General features: G+C 39.3%; 3 protein-coding genes across 4 annotated transcripts; all 3 read left to right on the plus strand.

Moving 5' to 3' along the window:
* Window positions 1-538: 538 nt before the first annotated feature.
* On the plus strand, window positions 539-4,019 carry tsen34 (TSEN34 tRNA splicing endonuclease subunit). The gene is made up of 4 exons (XM_027162057.2): window positions 539-1,042; window positions 1,714-1,855; window positions 3,199-3,480; window positions 3,684-4,019. Exons 1-4 carry the CDS (start codon window positions 713-715, stop codon window positions 3,893-3,895), a joined length of 966 nt encoding a protein of 321 aa, XP_027017858.1. The 5' UTR covers window positions 539-712; the 3' UTR covers window positions 3,896-4,019.
* A 737-nt stretch (window positions 4,020-4,756) lies between these two features.
* On the plus strand, window positions 4,757-7,601 carry bcl7bb (BAF chromatin remodeling complex subunit BCL7B b). Its single transcript, XM_027162059.2, has 6 exons — window positions 4,757-4,922; window positions 5,686-5,761; window positions 5,842-5,944; window positions 6,070-6,243; window positions 6,508-6,587; window positions 6,719-7,601. The coding sequence occupies exons 1-6, from the start codon at window positions 4,831-4,833 to the stop codon at window positions 6,770-6,772; spliced, it is 579 nt and encodes a 192-aa protein (XP_027017860.1). The 5' UTR covers window positions 4,757-4,830; the 3' UTR covers window positions 6,773-7,601.
* Window positions 7,602-9,080: 1,479 nt separating this feature from the next.
* baz1b (bromodomain adjacent to zinc finger domain, 1B) lies at window positions 9,081-22,194 on the plus strand. Of its 2 annotated transcripts, none has more exons than XM_027161536.2 (19): window positions 9,081-9,825; window positions 11,197-11,313; window positions 11,892-12,036; window positions 12,125-12,314; window positions 12,423-12,742; window positions 12,919-13,122; window positions 13,579-15,010; window positions 15,380-15,518; window positions 16,077-16,213; window positions 16,572-16,692; window positions 16,934-17,032; window positions 17,123-17,300; window positions 17,504-17,689; window positions 17,794-17,941; window positions 18,293-18,443; window positions 18,611-18,720; window positions 18,845-18,999; window positions 19,222-19,328; window positions 19,987-22,194. In XM_027161536.2, the coding sequence occupies exons 1-19, from the start codon at window positions 9,707-9,709 to the stop codon at window positions 20,657-20,659; spliced, it is 4,731 nt and encodes a 1,576-aa protein (XP_027017337.1). In that variant the 5' UTR covers window positions 9,081-9,706; the 3' UTR covers window positions 20,660-22,194. The 2 variants fall into 2 exon arrangements, with proteins under 2 accessions (XP_027017337.1, XP_027017338.1); XM_027161537.2 differs by having other exon boundaries at window positions 18,296-18,443.
* The last annotated feature ends 494 nt before the right edge of the window (window positions 22,195-22,688 follow it).

Below are 22,688 nucleotides of genomic sequence, written 5' to 3' on the forward strand. Positions count from 1 at the left end.
TAATATGTTGAATCACGTGTTTTGGGAGGAGGGAAAACACTAAAATACTCCAAGACCAGAGTTCGGAAACTTTTAAGTTAATCTATAGGGTTAGATGTTGATGTTGTTTTAAATGTGAAAGCTAATAGGGGATTATTTGTAAAAGTAAATGCCACAGTACTTACATAATTAAAGTGGTATTTTTATTAGTTAGTTTAATTTATTAAAGTGGCGAAATTAAAGTGAACTATTAAATATGACTTTGCAATATCTTTAGAACGAATCACGATTGGATGCAGCTTTTAATCTTAAATAACTTTTCAAATAACGCTTTTATTTTGACACACAAACGCGACCTCTCTTTTTCCGGGTTGCTCTTCGTCCTCATTGGTTAAAAAGCGACGATACGGATCACGTAAACAAAAAGTGTTATCAGTTTGAATTAAACGGTGTAAAGAGGTAATACAAATGTAATAAAAATCAAACGAAATGCCAGCTTCCTGTGTTCTAGTAGATTTAATTTCAGACTGAAATGTAAAAAGAACATTAAAATAACTGTCACGTGTTTAACACGTGGTCAAACCACGTGGTCAAACTAAGCACAGCCGTTTACATATAATGACATGGCTAACTTTGCCATTAAACTTTTCTTTTTAATCACAGATTTTTGAGTACAGACACTAGACCAAGCTATTTACAATCTATATGCACAAGTTTAATAATAGTTGATGTCATGGACTGGAATGGGACAGAACAGAGCACCCAGTCTGATGACCAACACACAGAAAGCAGTGAATGTGTGGACGCGAGAAATACAAGTGATGCAGACAAAGCTGAGAATCAGGTTGTTAACATAAGCTTCTGCGGATCTAAGCCTTTGCTGTGGAGGGCCGCCGACATTAGAATGTGTAGGGAAGAGGTCGGGGTGATAGGGAATCTTGTGGGGTCTCTGGCCAGACAGCCAAGGCAGAATGTCAGACTGGGAAGACCACTGGAAATCCTGCAGGAAGAGGCTCAGCTGCTGGTGGAGATAGGAAAGGCGACTACTGTGCGACATAAAGAGGTAACTGTAAATATCAGAGCTTGAAATGTGTTTATCTTTGTATCTGATATTCGTCATTTATGATAGGAAATGTCAGATCAAGTGGGTTTTTATTTCATTCATGTAAAAGCACTAGACTAGACTGCATAAAATGCTAATAAATATACACAGGACATGGTCTGGGAAGTATAAACCATAGGTATGTGTCTGATGAGGGTGTGTAACATAAAGTACAGAAGTAAAGTCATAAGCAGTCTTTGTGCAACAGATGCAATGTACAAGGGAATTCAATAGTTTGTTAATTCATTCATCCAACAAGGTGGAATACTGGCTAGGATGCCAGTGTATTGCAGGGCATCATGCACACATATATCTGGACACTCATTTACACCGAGGTTGAATTTTGTATTGGCTATCCATGTTTTTTAAATGGTGGGAGCACACAGTATTGAACTGGGGACCACCGGTGAGGACGTGAACCAACGTACCGAACCACAGTGCCTTCAAGAATATATATAATAATATATAATATTAGTGGACTCTATCAGTAAAATTTTACTTTTCAATTCTATTTTAAAAAGGCCACTTGTTTAATCTCGAAATTGGTTTAGTTTTGTGACAATGAGAGTGTTATTATGATATTGTTTTCATATCAATCTCATATTCCTATTGTCGTCTTCTTTTTTCCACAGTTGTATGAAAATAAAGAAAGTCGTTCAAAGGCAGTTGAGTTGTACAAGGCCAGACTGGAGCAGAGTTATAAGGAGCAGCGTGCTCTCGCACTGGAGGACAAGAAGGCTGTGCTGCAAAGAGTAATGGAGGAGAAACGGAATGGTGATTGATGCTCCATAGAATATCTTTGTTTAATACTAAAAATATCAATACATTCACTCAAAATGATGAGACTTTCTATTTACAGAACATGTCAAAGTAAGTAAATAAATAAATAAAAATATTTCATAAAAAATCCTTTAATTTATTATTTAGATTATTATTAATAATTATAATTATTTAAAAATAATTTAATTGCTTATAATCATACCCATTTGTAATCCATTAATATGAATTCAACAAAGGGGGGCACGGTGGCTTAGTGGTTAGCACGTTCGCCTCACACCTCCAGGGTTGGGGGTTCGATTCCCGCCTCCGCCTTGTTTGTGCGGAGTTTGCATGTTCTCCCCGTGCCTTGGGGGTTTCCTCCGGGTACTCCGGTTTCCTACGACATGCATGGTAGGTTGATTGGCATCTCTGGAAAATTGTCTGTAGTGTGTGAGTGAATGACAGTGTGTGTGTGCGCCCTGTGATGGGTTGGCACTCTGTCCAGGGTGTATCCTGCCTGAGATAGGCACAGGCTCCCCGTGACCTGAGAAGTTCGGATAAGCGGTAGAAAATGAGTGAGTGAGAGTGAGTGAATTCAACAATAATAGTAAATATGAAAACACATAAGCAGTTAAAAGTATCACTTTTTAGTGCCATAAAAATATGGTTAAAACTTGAAACAGTTAAAGGTTTCTGAGGAAGTCTGATACATTTCCTCATCGAATCATTTTGGATTGTGTAATTTATATCTCAATTCTCTTTTAGCCTAAACTATTGGTTTACAAATGGCTTAGTGTATTTTATAATATTATGAAACTATTACAATATATTAACTTTATATAAGATAAGATATACCTTTTATTCTTGGGATAAATAACAATTTCTGTTACAGCAGCAAAGAAAAATGTGCAAATATAAAAATAAAAACATAATATAAATTTGAATATATACAGAACAGTGTTAAGGTACAAAAGAAAAAAAAAGCAAACAATATGGTAGTTACACTTCCAAACAAACAAATTGCTATAGGTAATATTGCAAAGTTTAAAGAAGGGTGTTATTGCACAATAATTTAAGCTATTGTTATTGTACAGTTAAAAAAAAAAAACTTGCTGTTTCAAGTTTCTTGGAAAATGTTTAATTTTATCCTAAAATTCGTCTTACCAAGATAGTTTTATAACAACTTGAGTACAAGAGAACATGTCAGTATATAAACTGATTTTTTCTTATGTTTGTTAAAGCTGCTTTGAGACAATGTCCAGTGATAAAAGCGCTATACAAATAAATTTGAAATGAATAGGATATTTGATCATTGCTTGATCTGACACAAAGACTGTATTTTATTTCTATTTTTAAAGATCATAATGGTAATGAGGGAGCAGAACAGGCAGTAAGAGAACGACTTGAATCTTTGGAGAAGAGCTTCTCATTCCCTCATTCTGCCATGGCTGTCCAACTCTGCACCGCTCGTGCCGGCTTCAGTCATTGTCCCGAGGAACATGCTTTCTTGGCTGCTGATTGGCCAATGCCTAGAGACAAGCACTCAGAGACAAGGTTCCAGGTTTATAAGGATCTTAGGAGGAAAGGTTTCTACCTGACTGCAGCAGGGAAGTTTGGGGGAGATTATCTCGTGTATCCAGGTGAGACCAGTATGGCTTTATCCATTACCCCCCCCCCCCCCACACACACACACACACACACATTTTTACAGTCCTGTTATAAAGCACTGCAGTGACACGTTATTCCCAGCCACTACAAAGTTACATGTGATAATTATTTAATATGTCACATATGATAATTATCATATTTGATAACTACCACTGTTATTTTTCTCTTCCTTCAGGTGATCCACTCCGTTTTCATGCCCACTTCATTGCCCTATGTTTGCCTATGGATGAAAAGTTACCAGTCTATGATCTTCTTGCTATAGCAAGACTTGGATCCAATGTAAAGAAAACAGTGCTACTTTGCTCACCACAGGATTCCAGGGACAGAGTAGATGACACAGAAGTGGACATTGTGTATTCATCTCTGCAGTGGAGTGGAATAGTATAGCATACATTGAGCGATTAGACAGCAATACTTTTTGTCTTTCAGGACTTAATAAGCTGCTGATGAACTGGGTCTGATTAAAGATGTGCACATTTGTTTTGGAATAAAATCTCTTCATTTTTCCATAGCTGGTCATTTCAGTTTGTTTCGGTGTCTACAATCAAACGTATCTGGGGTTTAGCCAGTAAAGTACATAATGATTAAAAACACAGTGTCATAGGGTTTTCTTGTCGGTGACATGTTTTTGTAAGAAAATGATGTGGTTTTAAAGCAAATAATTATTTTATCTAACATAACTGTCAAATCGATTGGTGTTTGATTGATTGATTGATTGATTGAAGCTTGTGTAACTAGGTTATCAACAAAGATGTTGTAAAAAAAATTTTTTATTAATTATTCCTCTCAGTAATAATTTTCTGATGTTGGCTTGCATTTATACTTTTAAATTATTTATTTATTGTCTATTATTATTATTATTATTATTATTATTATTATTATTATTATTATTATAAAATGTAATTAACATGAAATTTCCAAACCTTCTACCTCAGGATTTCTCAACCTTTTGCACCCCAGGACCTTTAAATCCGAACTTATTCCAAATATTGAAATAATCTGTATCTATTATTGAGTTAGTTATTATATTCGGTTATTTATATTGATTTATTTATTATAATTAATTACTGAGCTTTTATTCCTGAGCTCACACGAACCCACCAGACAGCCTATGTTTTGAGTTTGTACTTTTGTTTGTACTTGAGGAACAAAAATAGAGTGATTGTTTACAGCCATTGGGCGCTAAAGAGGAAGAAAGAAAGAAAGACAACAATAAGCAAATCTCGGAGAATGAAATCTCGCGAGATCTTGTACGTCGCGGCCAAATCGCAGGCGACAGAGCGGAGAAGCATCTGAACAAACTCAGATAATAACTCATCAAAATGTCCGGACGATCAGTACGAGCAGAAACACGAAGCCGTGCAAAAGATGATATTAAAAAAGTCATGGCGGCGATCGAAAGGGTCCGTAGATGGTAAGCTGTCCGATCTAAAGACGATTTAGTTTCTTATTGTGAAAGCAACAGCTAAGCTAGTCACGAAAACACAAACTTCAATGTGGCCTGTGGGCGGGGCCTATGCTTGATTGACAGGTGTACGCTCGAGATCTAACCAATAGCTCTACGAGTCTGGGACGTTATGCAAATGTAGGCGTGTCCAAATCGAACTGCAATAGAGTTCGTATTTACCTCAATATGTGAAAATAAGTAAACTTCTGGGGAAATAATAAAGAATAGATTGAAATAATGTAAATGTGAACTTTTTATTGATAATGCCGTGTCTTGTGTCTATTCAGTTAGAAATACTAGTCAATCTGTCTCAATAAAAGTTTCACTTTCAGGATCCGGATCAGATTGTGTGCGTTCACACACACACGTCTTTATCTAAAGTGGTTTATTTTAGACCATTTAGGAACCGAGTTCAACAGCACCGCAAATGGAGTTAAGAATAAAATACACAGAATGCTATGAAGAAAAGTGAGACTTGGACTGATTTAATTCTATCCCAGGCTGTAGATCCATAGAATGCAGCTGTTTATCTCTCTTTTTCTATTTGTGTGTTTATCTGTTTGCCCGAAAATCATCCTTATAATGTCATCAATTAGATTTGGATAGGATGCGTCGCTCTACCCTGATGGTCAGAACTCTTTTAATCGCTGGCGATTTCACACCATTCGGATCGCCGGGTCTGTTTTGTAATATTATATACTCAGTATAACATGTTATGATTTACATATAGGGAGAAAAAGTGGGTAACTGTGGGAGACACTTCCTTACGGATCTTTAAGTGGGTTCCTGTGTCAGAGACGAAGCAGGTATGAGGTTTTATAATAAATTAGAAGGAATAAGAGAAGTGTGAGCTCATTTACACATTGATATTCTGTTTTTGTCTCAGATATTTAAAGCAAAAGGCCCAGGAGGGGCATCAAGGGAACTGAAAGGCTTTCCTACAGATGTGGTGCTAGAAAATGCTCGCTCGGTCTTACTGGATTTCCAAGGTAATCAAACTGAGAACCCAATACAGAATTTTATTATTCAAATTGTAAATGTAGCATTTGTAAAATGCCATGCTCACTTTTTCTGAGTTTATAAAAATATGTGCAATCTCGATTTTGCTTAACAGATGACAATAGTAACCAGAGTTTCTTGTCGGATGCCTATCAATCGAATAACAAAGTGGACAGCAGCACTAACTCTAGTCCACAGCATGTCAGTGGGGCAGTGAGCCCTACACACACACCTTACTTCCGCACAGAGGACTCTCAGCCACCCACCCTGGGACAGGAGGCCATGGAGGGTAAATCTTGTCATACTGAAAGAAGAACTTAACATTAAAAGAAACCTTCAAGAAAATAAATAATTCATTATATAAACAAACAAATAATTAATTGTTTTAATAAATTGACAGCATTCAATTTCATTATGTCTAATTTTGTTCTTTGTAGACACTGATTTACTGTGAACCTGAAAATCTTTCTGATTATTCACTACCTGTGTAATACAATAGGGCATTTATACTGTATTTGCTTTAAAGCCTGTTTCATCCTCTTATTTTGCTCAGAGCCATCAATGACCAGTAGTGAAGTCACTGATGAACCTCCAACTCTGATAAAAGAGGATTTACTGCCGCTATCTGCTCAGGTAATGTAAAAAATTACCATCAATAGTATTGTATATTAGCTAAAGGCACATTTTGTACGTATTTGTATATTATTAAGATAAATTATTAAGATCCAACCATCTTATTCTGTGTGACTTTATCACCTTTACAGGAGGATGAAGAAGTGGCAGTTGCACCGCCACTGAAAAGAGTTTGCACAGAATAAATGGCTTTTATTTAAAGCCGAGTCTTAAGATGGACACACCATGATAAGCAAAGCTCACCTGGACATGTGGGACTGAATTGAGCAGCCATGTTGTGAACTGTTGTGAGCGTCTGTTGGTTGAGTTAGAATTTGATAATGAAACAAAGATATCATTACCAGGACTGATTCAGTAACATTAGCAAGCAGTTAATAAAAGAAACTACAAATCTCTAGCAAAACTCTACAAACTATGAGATGGTTGGAATTTCATTTAGACTTTTGCCCCCCAAAGTTTTTTCATATATTTACCATGAAGTATTTACTTGAAGACAACTCTGTAAGTGTTATATTTGTTGTAAATAACTCGGTGTGGGAGAGAACACTATAAAAGTATAGTGTGTCATGATATCAAGTAGGTGCTTTTTATGACATTAAGTATCTGATCATTTGTATTGCATTTTCAAGCTTTTCTACATTTGCATAGAATATTTGCTTTTTCTTTCATTGCATGTGCTGCTTTATTTTATTTATTGTAGATTACCAAGCCGGATTTATTTACTAAATTTAGCCGTGGTTCATGAGTGCAGCAAAGTTATTTTGAACTCAGCTCAGGTACCGTAATTTGAAATGTTAAATTGATCTTTCAGTATCAGAGAGAATGTGATACAAACAGAGAATATAGCAAAAATTTTACATACTGTGCTGTGTGGTGTTGGACCAGCATTCTAGCAATTCCCTGTTTTCAGATTGCACTGCACACATGAAGGTATTGACATTTACATGCTTTAATAGTCTATGAAAATGTCTTTTTAGAAAAGAAATTCTCTATAAAAATGAAATTGTTGAATGATATGAGTTTGTTTCAAAATTAATTTTGTACAGTTTGTATACACCGTGTTAAAAGGATTATTTTCAAAAAGGTTATGACTTTCAAGCTTTGGGTCACTTTGGGTTTCTGGGTACATTTAATTAGGCTTCAAAGAAAATACTCTTTATTTCTGTAGAGAAACCGTGTTATTACCTTGAACACGAATTTCAACACATCTTTCTTCATGTTGGAACAGGACATTCGTTTACTCAACAATACATCAAGGGAAGTCTAACTGCATTTGTTGGGGCCATCAATTATACGGAAAAATTTTTGTAAAGCATTTTCATGAACCATCATGAAAAGATCTTTAAAGTACATTTATTTTACTAAAAATGTAAAATTAACTAAATCCATATCACTTTTTTTTTTACTTCAAAACTTTACCTTTTACAGAAGGAAGAATATGTGCAACTGTTTTCAGCATATTTCCCTACTGAGAACTTTTCTTTATCCCTGAGTTGGTACCACCAGGGTTACATTTCTGTTCATTTACTATGCGTGAGGAATGGTGTGTTTTTTTAATTAGCTTTTAGACTAAAGCTTTAAAAGTACATCAGTGGTATTAAGGCCCTTGACGTTGAAGACTTTATTTTTGTCACATATCACAGAACAGAGAAATTCTTTCTTCGCATATCCCAACTTTGGAGGTTGGAGTCAGAGCACAGGGTCAGACATGATACAGCACCCTGGAGCAGATTGGGTTAAGGGCCTTTCTCAAGGGCCCAGCAGTGGCAGCTTTATCAACAAACTAGCACTTTAACCACTTGAGCCAAACTCTGCCATGTTACCACCACATTAACAAGTAGCTTGATTTACAGATGTATGAAATTTGTAAACGAGTTTGTAATTTGTGCATAGTTGTTATTTCTGACCGATTTCTTTCTAATGAAGGAGACGTGACTATCAAATTTGGTTGCTTCATTTACCTGGACTTAAAAATGGCTGTACTTCTGATACAACAGCACCACCACCATTTGATTTTATCGGTTCAGAGTTTACCGACCCTGGTCTTATATTTTTTTAACTAAATCAACACACCAAATTCAGTTCAGTCATTAGCTACATAACCACATTTCTGGGGTTGAAGTGGATGCATTGGTGCAGGAAATACACTAAAACGTGCAGGATGAAGAAACTGTGCCAACATTGGTGCCACCATCGGTGCCAACATTGGTCTAACATTGGTGCTAACTTCGGTGCCAACATCAGGAATATATTCATGAAGCACATTATCAGAATACCTTTAATTACCTTATCCAAACAAATCAGCACAATAAACACGATAAGGACCTCTTATTAAATATAATAACTATGATAACGGTTGGTTATAAATATTCATTACAAGACCCCCCTTTAGTTCCCCACTGGTTGACGCTATCACTACAGTCACTTCATGTAGGTTAATTACAGTCCTAGTCACAGCCAATCGGTGGCCGCGGTGGGCGGGACAAAGCTGCCGAATTCCGCGCGCTGCCGGTGGCGTTGTGTTCGGGCTCGTGCTCACCCGTGTCGTATCTCCCGCCATTTTTTTTTTATCCTGTTTAACCTGACGTTCTTTTTTTTCTCTCGTTAGTTTTTTTTTCTTTAAACCCAACACGTCCATCTTGAAGGGGTCACGAGCGTCTACGTCGTGTCGTGGACGGGAAGAATAATAGCATTCGTCACGCTCTGAAGGCCAAAGTGCATGCTGGGAATTTTTTTAGAAAGCGCGCCATAGTGATCCTTGTGCCGGGACCGAGACCGGGAGAAAGCTGCTAGCTTCCGTTACAACTTTTGGGTGACGTTTATTTTCAGCGCGATTGTCTATAAATCTGTCGGATCTTGACACGCTATGTCCCAACCGGCTCTTTTAACCGGAGGAGAACCGAGGAGACGACATTGCTAATCTCAGTCATTGTTATTTAGCCGAAGCTAAGCTAAGCTAACTCGAGCTTAGCTTTGATGCTAGCTAGGCGTTAAATGTCGAGGAAAAAGCGCTTTGTGTGAATTCTGTCTCGATTCTCGGATTACATGTTCGTACTGGCGCTGATTTTAGCCTAAAGCTTTACATCACGCCGAAGTTTATTTGTGTATAAACAGTCATAATGGCGCCGCTGCTGGGCCGGAAGCCGTACCCGCTGTCTAAGGCGCCAGCAGAGCCGCCGGGCCCCGGGGAGCAGCTCTACATCATCCCGCACACCAAAGAGGCCTTCATCAACAAAGAGTATCCTTTACTAGCTAGCTAGCTAACTAGCATGATGGCTTTCCACCATGACATAATGCTACATCAGAGATGCCTGGTATGTCAAACAAAACAAACAGCGTGATTTTAAAAAGCTTACTTTTATAATAATAATAATAATGATGATGATGATGATTTGTCCGGGTTTGGAGTTGTGCAACTGTTATCCTGAGCTAGCTGTGTGTTTATCCGGTCGAGGTTTGAAAATAATCTGACATTTTATTTACATTTAATCGTTTACTAGCGGTTTATTTAAGTGACTTATTGTATGTTTTCTCTCTGTTCTGTCTTGATTTGGAGTAGTGCAGGTTCACTGAAGAAGAGAGAAGTTAGCCAGGCTTTGTTTGCTATAATGTGATTAGTAATGTCAAGGGGATGTTGTTTTTAATAGCAGACAGACAGGCAGTCCAGACAAACCGACTATGGCTTTTTGTTTTGTTTTAATCTGAAGCGTGTTAAACTACATAAGCGGAGATGGTTCGAGGTTTTAGATCCGTGCCGTTGAGTGAAGGATCTTCCGGTTAGCAGAGAAGCTAACATGATGTAGCCAAAGTGATTGTATTGGTTTAGGACTATAGATGTGGCCCTTCGGAGTTTTACTGTTAACACACCACGTGTATGGGTTGGAGTTTCTATACCGACGCTTTTGGGAGGAGAAAATGAAAGATTTGAACCTCATTTCTCTCTCTCTTTTTTTTTTATTTTTTATTTATTTTTTTTACATTTCTGCCACTTTGAGAATTGAACTAAGGTGTAGTGAAGTAGTAGTGAACTATTGTTTGCTATAAATACTCAGTGACTTGACAGGTGTACCTGTCAAACCACTTCTCACTGTTGTTTCTGAGCTCACACACACACTGGAGTTACATGGATCTTACAGAAGATCCTTATTTTTCAGTTTCAGTTTTAGTTGCCTTCAGGATTACACAGTGGACTTATTCCCCCCCCCCCCCCCCCCTGAATTATCAACATGGATTTGACCGACTTTAAAAGCTCTTTAACTGCAGATTGTTTTGCTGCAAGTATTTACAGTATACAAAAACAAAATAAAGGATTTATAACTTGTACCTCATTTCATATATACATTGATTGATGCTTAAATTGTTGCACCTCTAAACGACTGGTCTTCAAAGGCAATCATAAACATGTTCCTAATTGTCTTATAGCTGGGCCTGGTGCTAATTCAGTTTCTCTGCTACACCCTGTTAATTATATTTAAAAAAAAAAAATAAAAAGGCCTCACACACAACCTCAGACTGTAGGGTTCCACATGTGCAAAATGTAACATCATTCGTGCTTTTTTTGTGCGTGTCTCTCTCTGCTGGTTTTATATTCTTTAACGATGCTGTTCAGAGAGTATGAGGCCCGAATGCAGAAATACAGTGAACGGATCTGGACATGCAAAAGCACCGGTAGCTGTCAGCTCACGCACCTGGAGGCTTGGGAGGAAGAGCAGGAAGTCACTGAGCTGTGAGTAACAAAACCATGATGGGACGAGAGACTCGTTCGTCCTTAAACTAAGGGTGTTTTTTGTTTAAGCTTTTTAACTTTGTTGCTACGTGTCAGGTGTTTTGGCCTCTTGTTTATTTCACTACATAACCATTTTGAAGCTTAAGTCTGAAAGCATAGTGTAAAAACTGAACAGTAAATGGGCATCTGCTACCGGGTAATCTATACTGTAGCAAGGGAATGTCACAGGAGCACACTTTGACGTTTACTCTCACGAGCCACGGACTTGTGGCATACGCATGGAATTTGTATAACATGTAAAAATCCCTTCCTCACAGTGTCTGATATCTGCTAATACACACACTCATGATGTTGCATAAACAATGAAGACTTGAGCCTGTGACTGCCTGTTGTCGTTACCGGGTCGCAGATTAGCGCCCCTGCTGGTGTGAACGAGTTATCACAGTGCTGATCACACCAGTTACTCACTTCTGTTTAGTTTAATGCTGTGCTTACATTATTGCTTCATCTTATTTAATCAAAGGTTTTTTGTGTGTGTGTTTTTTGAAAGTTTGTTTTGTGATCTTGAACTTTTTCAGGCTGCAAGAGGAATACCCTGTGTGGTTTGAGAAACCAGTTTTGGAAATTGTACACCATAACACGGTGTCTCTGGACAAACTGGTGGATCTGGCCTGGCTGGAGATCCTTACTAAATATGCTGTAGATGAAGAGTGTGACTTCCTGGTAGGAAATTTACCAAACGTAAACTTTTGAGGAGTTTTATAGCTTTTTCGGGTTTCTTACCTCCTGCCTGTATATCTTTCACTCTCAGGTTGGAAAGGATAAAAGTTTGCGAGTGAAGGTGGTGAAAATTCATCCTTTGGAAAAGGTTCAGGAGGACCAGACTCAAAAGAAGATAGAGGGAGCATGTGACTCCCCCTCTAGTGACAAGGAGAATGCCAGCCAAGAAAACCAAAAGAAGGAGCAGCTTAAAGAAGAGAACAACAGGCACGAGAGCCTTTGTAAGTAACCGAAGTTCATTGTCTTCAGTTGTTTTCTATTAGACACTGAAAACGTGTTTGATCATATTTGATGTTTGATATCTTTTTCTTTACACTTTCTTTTTGCAGGTGATCGGGCACGTCGCTCACCCAGAAAACTCCCCACCACAATGAAGGAGGAGAAGAAGAAATGGGTGATGCCTAAATTTCTGCCCCACAAATATGATGTGAAGCTCCTCGATGAAGAAAAAGTTATCAGTAATGTCCCAGTTGACAGCCTCTTCAGAACAGAAAGACCTCCCAATAAAGAGATCATGCGCTACTTCATCAGACACTTTGCTCTCAGACTTGGCATGGGAGAAAGCGCCCCCTGGGTGGTAGAGGACGAACTGGTCAAAAAATTCAACTTACCCAGCAAATTCAGTGACTTTCTCTTAGACCCACATAAGGTAGTGTATAGTTATTGACTTCGGTTATATGGTTAGGGTTAATCTAGTTGCTTTTGTTTTACAGTTGCAATCAGTAATTCTGAGCTGTAACTGGAGGTGAAACTAACATTATTACATATGTAACTCCAATAGAGGCGAAGCTTTTTAAAATAATGGTCGTGCTTTTGTTTATTTAGTTTTTAGCAGAAAATCCATCATCCAAGAGAAAGAGTCTCAGTTCACCGGAAGGAAAACCGAGCAAGAAGATGAAGATTCAGGGCTCAGAGACAGGAGTGGACACAATTGGTGTAAATGAAAAAGGAGAGAAGGAGAAAAAGCGGAAGAAAAAGCAAAACTCTCAAAACATGCCTCTGAGTCCAACTCTCTGGGCCAACATGCAGGTATGTTTTTTTTTTTTTTTTTAAATTTTTATTAATGTTTTCTATTCACGAAGCCTAATTGTAGTGCACGACGAATAATTTTATAGACTAAAAATTAAAAACAGGACATTAATGACAAATTATATGGAACAATACAATGGTAGAAATTAAACTCTTTTAATTGATAATGCAGTGTATAAAGTTTAGTGTAACAAAACCTGTGATTTCTCAGGAATGTGTAGTTTTCTTATTATCTAGCCCTAGAGCCTAATGGCTTTCATATAAACATGGCTAATCAGTATATGCTTTGGTTTCCTTGGACTGTTAGTTTAGAACGATGACCCTAAATGGCCCCTAAATATTTTGAGATGTCTGAAGAATTTTCCACAGCGTATCTCACAGCCAGTGTTCCACATCCATTGTAGCACTGTTTTGATAAAACGGATATAGATTTTTTTTTTTGCTGTGCGTTTTCAGGTGAAGAACCTGAACGGATCTCCACTAAAGGTCAAGAATTCTGGCACAACCAAGAAAACCGATGCCAAGAAGAATCACAAAAGCAGCGGAAACAAAACTAACAGCCAGAAAGCCTCAAAAAAAGATGAAAAGTCCTCTAAGAAGCCTAGAATGAAACAGATGACACTGCTAGATCTAGCAAAGAGTCCCAATGCTGCTGGAAGTCCTAAAAAGAGAGCTCGGAGTACCGGGCCTGGCACTCCAAAGCTGGGCAAACCTCTGCCTCCCATGGCTCTGCATCTGCTGCGCTTTTATAAGGAGAATAAAGGCAAAGAGGACAAGAAGAGCACACTCTCTTCGATAGTGAGCAGGGCAGCAAAGACCTTGTCGGCAGAGGACCGTGGACGCCTCCCAGATGAACTGAAGGAGATGGTACAGAAGCGCTGGGAGAGACTGGAGCACAGGCGGCGCTGGGCCCTCATGAGTGAGGAGGAGAGACAAGAAGCGTTGCGTAAAAAGCGGGAGGAGTTGAAAGAGAAGCTGCGTGAAAAGGCAAAGGAGCGACGCGAGAAGGAATTACAGCTGAGGCGTGAACAGCAGCGGCGTTTTGAGGACCAGGAGCTCACAGGCAAGAGCCTGCCCACGTTCCGACTGGTGGACATGCCCGAGGGTCTGCCCAATGCTCTGTTTGGTGACATAGCTATGGTTGCAGACTTTCTCAGCTGTTACTCTGAGCTGCTGTTGCCTGACAAGCAGTACCCTATCACGGCACAGTCACTTATGGAGGCACTGGCAGGTGACAAGGGAGGGTTTCTTTACTTGAATCGTGTACTGGTGGTGCTGCTACAGACATTGATGCAGGATGAACTGGCTGAGGCCTACAGTGAGCTGGACATGCCTCTCTCTGAAATCCCACTGACAATGCACTCTGCATCAGAGCTAGCACGCCTGTGTCTTCGACCAAATGACGTGCAGAGCGGCGAGAGCGCGCGTGACTCTGACGACTGGCACAACGGAGGCTGCTGTGATGATGTCCTGAGTGCTGAGCTCCTGGAACGGCTAGAGACAACCGAGGTGTTTGAGCTAGCACAGGCTGAGAAGGTCAGTTTGCTGGTGGCTCTGTGCCATCGCATCCTTATGACCTACTCTTTGGAGGATCACATGGAATCAGCACAACACCGTTCTTCTGAGCTCTGGAAAGAACGCATTGCCACACTCAAGGAGGCCAACGTGCGCCGTAAGGCCGAGAAGCAAAAACGCAAGGAGCAGATGGAGTCTAAAACACAGGACATGGCTGGTAAAAAAGAGAAAAAGAAGGAAACCAATGACAAGGATATGGACGTGTCCCAAGTGAAGGCAGAGCCCGAAGACATGATCAGCACAGTGAAGAGCCGCAGGCTGATGGCCATACAGGCCAAAAAAGACAAGGAAGAGCTTGAACGCCAGAACAAAGGTGAGCACAGGACAAAACAATACTGTAATGTGTAGAGGGGCTACAGAAAACAAACAAAGGTAACAAGTGAGTTTTCATGCTTCGTATTTTAGACTATATTCAAATCTTATCTTTACAAGTCAGTTTTCAGGGTCTACAATGATCAGCCAATAATCTGATTCTGTTTAGAGAAATGTTCAGGTTCAGTGTGCTATGTAAACACTTTCAATAACGTACTCAAAGAGAGAGTGAACATCTTACAATATTTACTGACCTAACATCCACAGTGAATTGATAGCAAGAGTGAAGATCGACCTTGAGAAAATCATGTAGTTGTATAATTGTAGCCACTGTATTCACTCTCTGTGTTTGTGTGTTGTATGGATGAAGAGCGCATGGAGAAAGAAGCCGAGGAGGAGCGGATCAGGAAACACCGGGCTGCTGTAGAGCGCGCATTCAACGAGGGCCTCGCTAAGGCCAAACTAGTATTGAGGAGAACGCCACTCGGCACTGACCGCAGCCACAACCGGTACACACGTGCACACTTCATTCTTATCTCACATACCAACAAAAGCGTCCTTGTACTTAAGCACATAGGGTCCATGGCTTAAAATTTCATGACAAAGAACAAAGCTGAGAGTATTTGTAATTTGTAGTATGTCACAAACATGAATTTTTACATACTGAAACATTTCCTTATTTTGGATTAGAAAAGTCGTACTGATATTCTTATTCATGCATAATGAATGCTGATGTCAGTGATGTTGCAGGATTTTATTGGTAGCTTTTATTAAATGCTCATTTTTATGAATGGCTGGTCTGCACTTGGAATTACAGCCAATAGTTACCAGAGGTTCCACTTGTGCACTTATTTATTTACAATTGTAGCAACTCATGTTTGTTTTGCTCATATTTCATTAAATGTCAAGATCTAAACTTCTCAATTCCATATTTTTCATTTCTTTTCATTACTCTGTATGTTTTGTAGTGTTGAATCTCCTGCCCATGCTTTAGCGTAACGGCTAGATTCTGCCGTGAATGATATATATGTGAAGGCTGTGGTTTCAATGGTGTTTTGTGTGTGTAGGTATTGGCTGTTCTCTGACGTTGTTCCTGGGCTTTACATAGAAAAAGGCTGGGTGCACGAGAGCATCGACTACAGCTTTACACTGCCACCAGAGCAGACACAGGGAGAAGAGGTAGAGGAGGATGAGGAGACAGAGGGTGAGGATGCTATGTCCTAAGAAGATACTTCATTAAATCAAAGTTGTTGTTTTTTTTTAACCTATAGAATATTGGTTATTTTAATAAAATATCTATGCTGCTTATTGCCTAATTACATAATTGGGGTTTTTGTAAACCTTTTAGCAGCATAGCTTAGGAAGCTTGAGTTTATTTCATAGGTGAACTTGCCATGTTGTTTCATCAGGTATGTTTAACTGAAAGCTCAGGTTTGTTAGCGACACTGTCTGTGTTACACAAGTCTTTTCAGTTCTAAACCTCCATAATCAAGCAAAAACCTAAAATTAATTTAACTACTTTAAATAATCTCCGTGCCTTGATCTTATTTCTTTTTCTCTAGACGCGGAGAAAGACGATGTTGCAAGTATAGCTAGTGTAACTAATGAGAGTGGCCAGCAGGGGGCTTCAGTTACAGAGACCTGCATAGAGACAACTGTGCCCAAGCTGGGTCAAAACCTCTGGTAAGTAAATGTTCAGTTAAATAAAATGGAAATGTGAGACACCATTTATTATATTGTATTTGATCTGTTTTAGTGGTATGCAGCTCAAACCTATGCAGACATGGCATCATTTGATACACAACACATACTAGTTAACGATTGTATTTCCATATTCCACACCTTTAGCGCATTTTGCATGAAGTAAGATCATGGTTTTTTTTTTCCTACATCATGATCTATAGAACGCTTTCTCTCCGATCAGGTTTGTGTGCGACACTCAGAAAGATCTTGACGAGCTTATTGAATGCCTTCACTCACAAGGTGTGCGAGAGAGTGAACTGAAACTGCAGCTGGAATACAAGTGAGTCTGTGCTAATACTTTAAACATGTTGCATATGTCATTCTTTATGGTTGTATATATGTGTTTTAAATGTATATTATTTTGACAAAGATACCAAGATATACTACACTCCATCCACCTGAGCCGGAAGGCCAACACTGGCCTGCGCACCTGTGATGGCTTCCAAGAGCTCCTCAAATACCTGCGCAGTGACATAATCGAGGTATCTTCACGCCTGGAGAAGGGTGGGCTCGGCTTAATGGAAGGCACAGCCATCTTTGAGGAGCGGGTAAGGAACTTTGGGGAGAGAATGTCTGGTGCTTGTGTTTTCAGGAGTGTCAATAGGTTGACACACTGTCTCCTGGGGCAGTTTGGGGTACCAGTTTCATTTTAAAAAATACATCTGCATACGTAAATTAAGAATATCTCATTTTTTTGGTTCGTTTTTTAAAGAGTCATTTGTATTTATTTATTTATATTTTTTACTTTCAGGTGCGACACCTGGAAAACCTTAAGGATTTTGGTGAGTGTGTGATTGCGTTGCAAGAGAGCGTGGTGAAGAAGTTTCTGCAGGGCTTCATGGCTCCCAAACAGAAGAAAAAGAAGAAGCAGACAGGGGAAGAGAGTGGAAAGGTTGAGGAAGTGGATGAGGAGAAGAAATTGGCTGAGGAGGCTAGGGTGAGTGTGTGTGTGTGTGTGTGTGTGTTTAGAACAGGTTTCAGGATCCACAGCATGTCCGAAATGGGTTTTCTTAAATTTTTACTTTTGTTGTCTGCCTGCAGGTGGCAACTGCTGTGGAGAAGTGGAAGTCTTCTATACGTGAGGCTCAGACATTCTCACGTATGCACGTGCTTCTGGGAATGCTTGATGCATGCATCAAGTGGGACATGTCGGCGGAGAACGCACGCTGCAAAGTGTGCCGCAAAAAAGGTAAGACACGGGTCTAAGTAAGGGTCAAATAAGGCTAGGATTCCTAATCATACTGAAGAAATCAAGCTAATTTCATTTTTAGCTAAACCGCTACAGGCAACGTAGGATTTATAAAGTAGAGATTAGAGGAATAAAGAGGAACCGAGAACCAACAGCTTTCCTGTTTATACCGTATGAATCACATGTTCACTTTCTTTCATGTAAGCACTAAAACAAATCTAAAACACTTTCTAAAGAACATCAACTCTTAGTAAAATAAGTTATCTAATGTAAGTAATTTATTAAAACTACAAAATATTCTCACCTTTGGGAGTATAAACATTTTAAATATTATACTTCTTATTTTCCCAGTAGGAGAGGATGATAAATTAATCTTGTGTGATGAGTGCAACAAAGCCTTCCACCTCTTCTGCCTGAGGCCAGCACTTTATCGCATACCTGAAGGGGAATGGTTGTGCCCGGCCTGCCAACCAACCATAGCCCGGCGCTGCTCGCGTGGAAGGTGAGAGAGGTTAAAGTGACGTGTCTGAGAAAGTACGCATGCATACACAGGTTCTGTCCTGTAATCTAACTTTTCCATGAGGGTGTGTACATGTAAATGCACTCTCAGCAATTTTTTATAAACAATAGCACAGTCCAATCCTTCTCTTTCTGTCGGTGTATGAACAGAAACTATAACGAAGATACAGAAGAGGAGGAGGATGAAGAGGACGAAGAGGAAGATGAGTCGGAGGAGGATGAATCTGAGGATGAGGAGCAGAGGGATACAGGGCACAGCTGTGAGTCTTGTGCAGATTTCCTCCTTTTGTGTTTTTTTTTTTTTTTTTTTTGCACACCTGGAAGCCAGAGACCCATTAACTCTTTTGACAAACTTTCATCTTCTATTCTTTCTGATTTCAACAGTGAGGCCAAGGAAGAAGATGAAATCTTTTCTGAGGCCCAAAGTCCAGAGCAAGTCATCGTCCAAGAAGCATTCGCCACCAAGTGCCAAAACTGCATCTAAATCTAAAAGTGCTGCCAAGTCACGACCAAACAACCATGCAGACATTGACGAACTGGTGGGGAAGGGTTTTTTTTTTGTTTTTTTATGTTTAACAAAATGTTACACATGCATACACACAACCACTTATGAAAGAGAATAGGCTTTTTTCTTTATTTTGGTTAAATATAACTTGGCTGCACAAACAATCTGATATTTCTAAGTGTCTTGTGTTATGCTAATGTCTAAGAATCGGGTTCTATGCTGTCAGCCCATGTTTAAAATGTGTTGACTTTGGCAGGTGCGTCAGAGCTCCAGAACAGGAGGAAATAAGCAAGCACTGGACCTCGAGAAGTGTGAAGAAATTCTCCTAAAATTGATTAAATTCCGTTATAGCTGGCCATTCAGGTACACGTTCTCTCTCTCTCTCCTCTCTCTCTCTGCCTGTCTTAATTCTTATTAGCAGTTCATTTCAAATTTATTGGCATTAACGCATCCTGGGTGATCGGATCACAAGTGGATGCTAAAAACAGGTGGCTTGTACAATTTTAACATGAACGAGCCTTGAAGCTTCTCAAACAGTAAAAAAAAACAAAAGGAGCATCTAACTGCATTCTCGCTAGAAAATGTCTTCATTGCAAGGGTGTTTGGAAAGTACCCTGAACCATGGAGCTTCCTGCCAGCTAGATAAATGCGTCACTATTACAACGGCTTTCTCTGAAGAGAAAATATCTTCCTCTGCCAGGGCCAATGTATGATCAGTGCGGACGCAGTGGTCATTGGTGATTCATTCATAATGCCAGGTGTGAACGACTGTGTCTCGGATGTTCTCCGTATGATCAGATCATCCAAGATGCATTAATGCCAGCTGTGAACAGGGTCTCAAAATCCATCTGGTTATGTTGTCTAATATCAGCGTCATTTAAAACAGATGTGTAAGACCGCACTTTTGAAGAGTGAAAGTTATTAGAGCTGTTGGTTAATTTCAAACACATGCACACACACCTGGACCCCTACATGTGTACTTATCGCATATCCCTAACTTTAGTTCTTATTACTTATTTAGAGAGCCAGTGTCAGCAGAGGAAGCCGAAGACTACCAGGACATCATCAGCACGCCCATGGACTTCAGCACAATGCAGAATAAGTTCAAGTCGTCGCAGTACCGCAGCCCTCAAGACTTTGTTGAGGACATGAAACTGGTGTTCAGTAATGCTGAGGAATACAACCAGCCAGGCAGCAGCGTGCTGCAGTGCATGAGCCGTACCGAGCAAACGTTTGCTGAGCTGCTTCATAAGATCCTACCCGGGGTCAACTACTTGCGCCGCAAAGCACGGAAACGCTACGCTCCTCAACAGGATGACAACGAGGACCACGAGGAAGACCAAAAGAGGGGGAGGAAGATACAGAACGGCAAACAAGAACGCTCAGCCTCTAAAAGTCGGGAAGAGATCAGCAGCCGGTCCACGAGACACAGTGGCAGACAGCGCAGGCAGGAGGAGAGTGAAAGTGAGGAGGAGGAGGATGACGAAGAGGACAGGGTAAAAAGGAGGAGCACACGGACAGCAGCCTTGTCAAGCCGCAAGGACTACCGAGAACAAGACAGTGACAGTGAGCGAGAGAACAGGAGAACTGGCTTAAGGAAGTCTGGGAGGAGGGCAGGTGACGAAGCAGAGGCAAGCAGCGATGACGAATCAATCGGTCAACGACATTCCAAGAGGCAAAAACGCTCACTATAAAAGTCCAGGGTGCTTTCGAGTTTTCTTATCCTTCCTTTAATCTTCTACCTCCCTCAATTCCAAAAGGCAAAGTGGACCCACTCTCACAAACCTCTCAAACTGCCCCATGTAGATTTTTTTTTTTTGTTTTGTTTTCTCTTCTTGGCTTCTTAGACTTGATGTTTATGTTCATACTGATAAATACTAAAGAAACTGATTTATATTTGTAAGTTGTTTATTACTGGTGACTTCTTTTTTTCTCAACCAGGAAATTTATGATCTCTGATGAGATGATCTCTGTGAGCTCTTAAAAGGCAATTTTCATTTAAATTTTGGCCTTAAGCCACTTGCTTCATATATAAATATATAAATATATATATTAAAAAAAAGGATTTGTCATTGGGGTAACTTGACATCTGTCCTTGTCTCATTTTGCTGACGTCAGAATGGCAGGCAGGGCTGCTTATTAGAGTTGCAGAAGTACCAGGCAGGTTACCTGTGACTGAATATTAGTGTCCTACTTTTTCTTTTCTTTTTTTTTTTTTTTAGAAAATAAACAAAAGAAATAAATAAAAAAAATTTAAAAAAATATGCACTAGATTTGGAACTCCAGCTGTGCTTGTGGTGTACCGATACTACGCACTATTTTCTTGGAGACAACCAGCACCGAAATAATTATTTGAAATTCTTTTTTTTTGTTTGTTTCGTTTTTCAGAGTTAAAAAGTACATATGAATAAAGCATTTTCTGGATCTGAAATCATGTCTGCTGGATTCAACTTTATTTCTGTAAATCTGAGTTTAGAATTTAAAAGCACTATTATGACAAACGACAAAGCCTCAATACGTACGGTTGAAGTAAAGTGTCAACTTCAAATAAAGCCCTTTATCATCTTAGTGTTGGTGCACCTTGTGCTCTCTGGATTTCCTATTTTATTTATAGGGGCAACTTATCTCCACTTAAGCCTAGCAGAGGAACTCTAGTTTTTTTTTTGTTTGTTTGTTTTTAATTATTTTTATGTTTTTCCTTTATTCATTAACACACTCATTTTCAAAGATTCGTAAGATATCTGTACCAAATGATTTGATTGTGAGAGGGTCAGTGTTGTGCTTAACGTATTCATGACTTTTAGCTTTGATATTTTATTTTTATCATGATTGTTGCTCTTTATTCCTTTTACCCGGTTGAAGCTGATGTCCTGGGATTACTGATCCTCTTTTATTAAGTATTTCCAGTTGTGTTTCTGAAGAACTGCCTTGTAGGAGAGATTCTGATAAATATAGCTAACTCTGCTCTGAATCAGATCGTTCTCAAGAGCTCAGGGATTACAAACAAATAACCTTGAGGTAGTTGTTTAAAAAAAAAAAAAAAAGAAAGAAAGAAAGAAAAAAAAAAACTTTTAATGGTGCTGTAATCCCAGGTACCCAGCAGGTGGCACTCCAGTACAGCATTTGTGCGCTTAGCAAACATGCATCACTTAAGATGTTCTTTATGACCTGTTTATAAATAAAAATTTTCATGTAATCCCCGCTGTTGTAATGGACAGAAAAAGATCAATGTATGTCTTCAGCTGCCTCTTTTTTTAATGAACATATCGATCGACAGCTTGTATACATCAGCCCTGTTTTATTTGTATATGGGATGTAAATACCGAACTCCACTTTGTAAATTACAAGTTTCAACTGATCCCAGTTTTCCTTGATTCACCAAATATGTTATAGTTTAAAATTGCTCCTATTTTGCCAAACTATTGCGTGAACCAAGATCTTGTACAGACCCAGAGTCTAAAAATTGTGATGCCTAGAAAAAACAACACAAGTACATGTTCACACCCACGTTTCTTTTTAACCCTGGATTAGGCAATGTCCTAGTACAAGAATGCCGATGGTATGGTTGCATTCATGTGTGTGATATGCAAAAGCTGCTCCTCTATCAGCATCCTCTATCAGGGTGTATTGTTTATTTTATTGTATACTGTATGACCCCCAGGCCTGGATGTTTTTCTTTAGTGCAGTAATAGGCTGAAATGTACTATTACAGACCTCAAATGA

Source organism: Tachysurus fulvidraco, chromosome 13 (genome assembly GCF_022655615.1).
Source record: "Tachysurus fulvidraco isolate hzauxx_2018 chromosome 13, HZAU_PFXX_2.0, whole genome shotgun sequence".
NCBI lineage: Eukaryota > Metazoa > Chordata > Actinopteri > Siluriformes > Bagridae > Tachysurus > Tachysurus fulvidraco.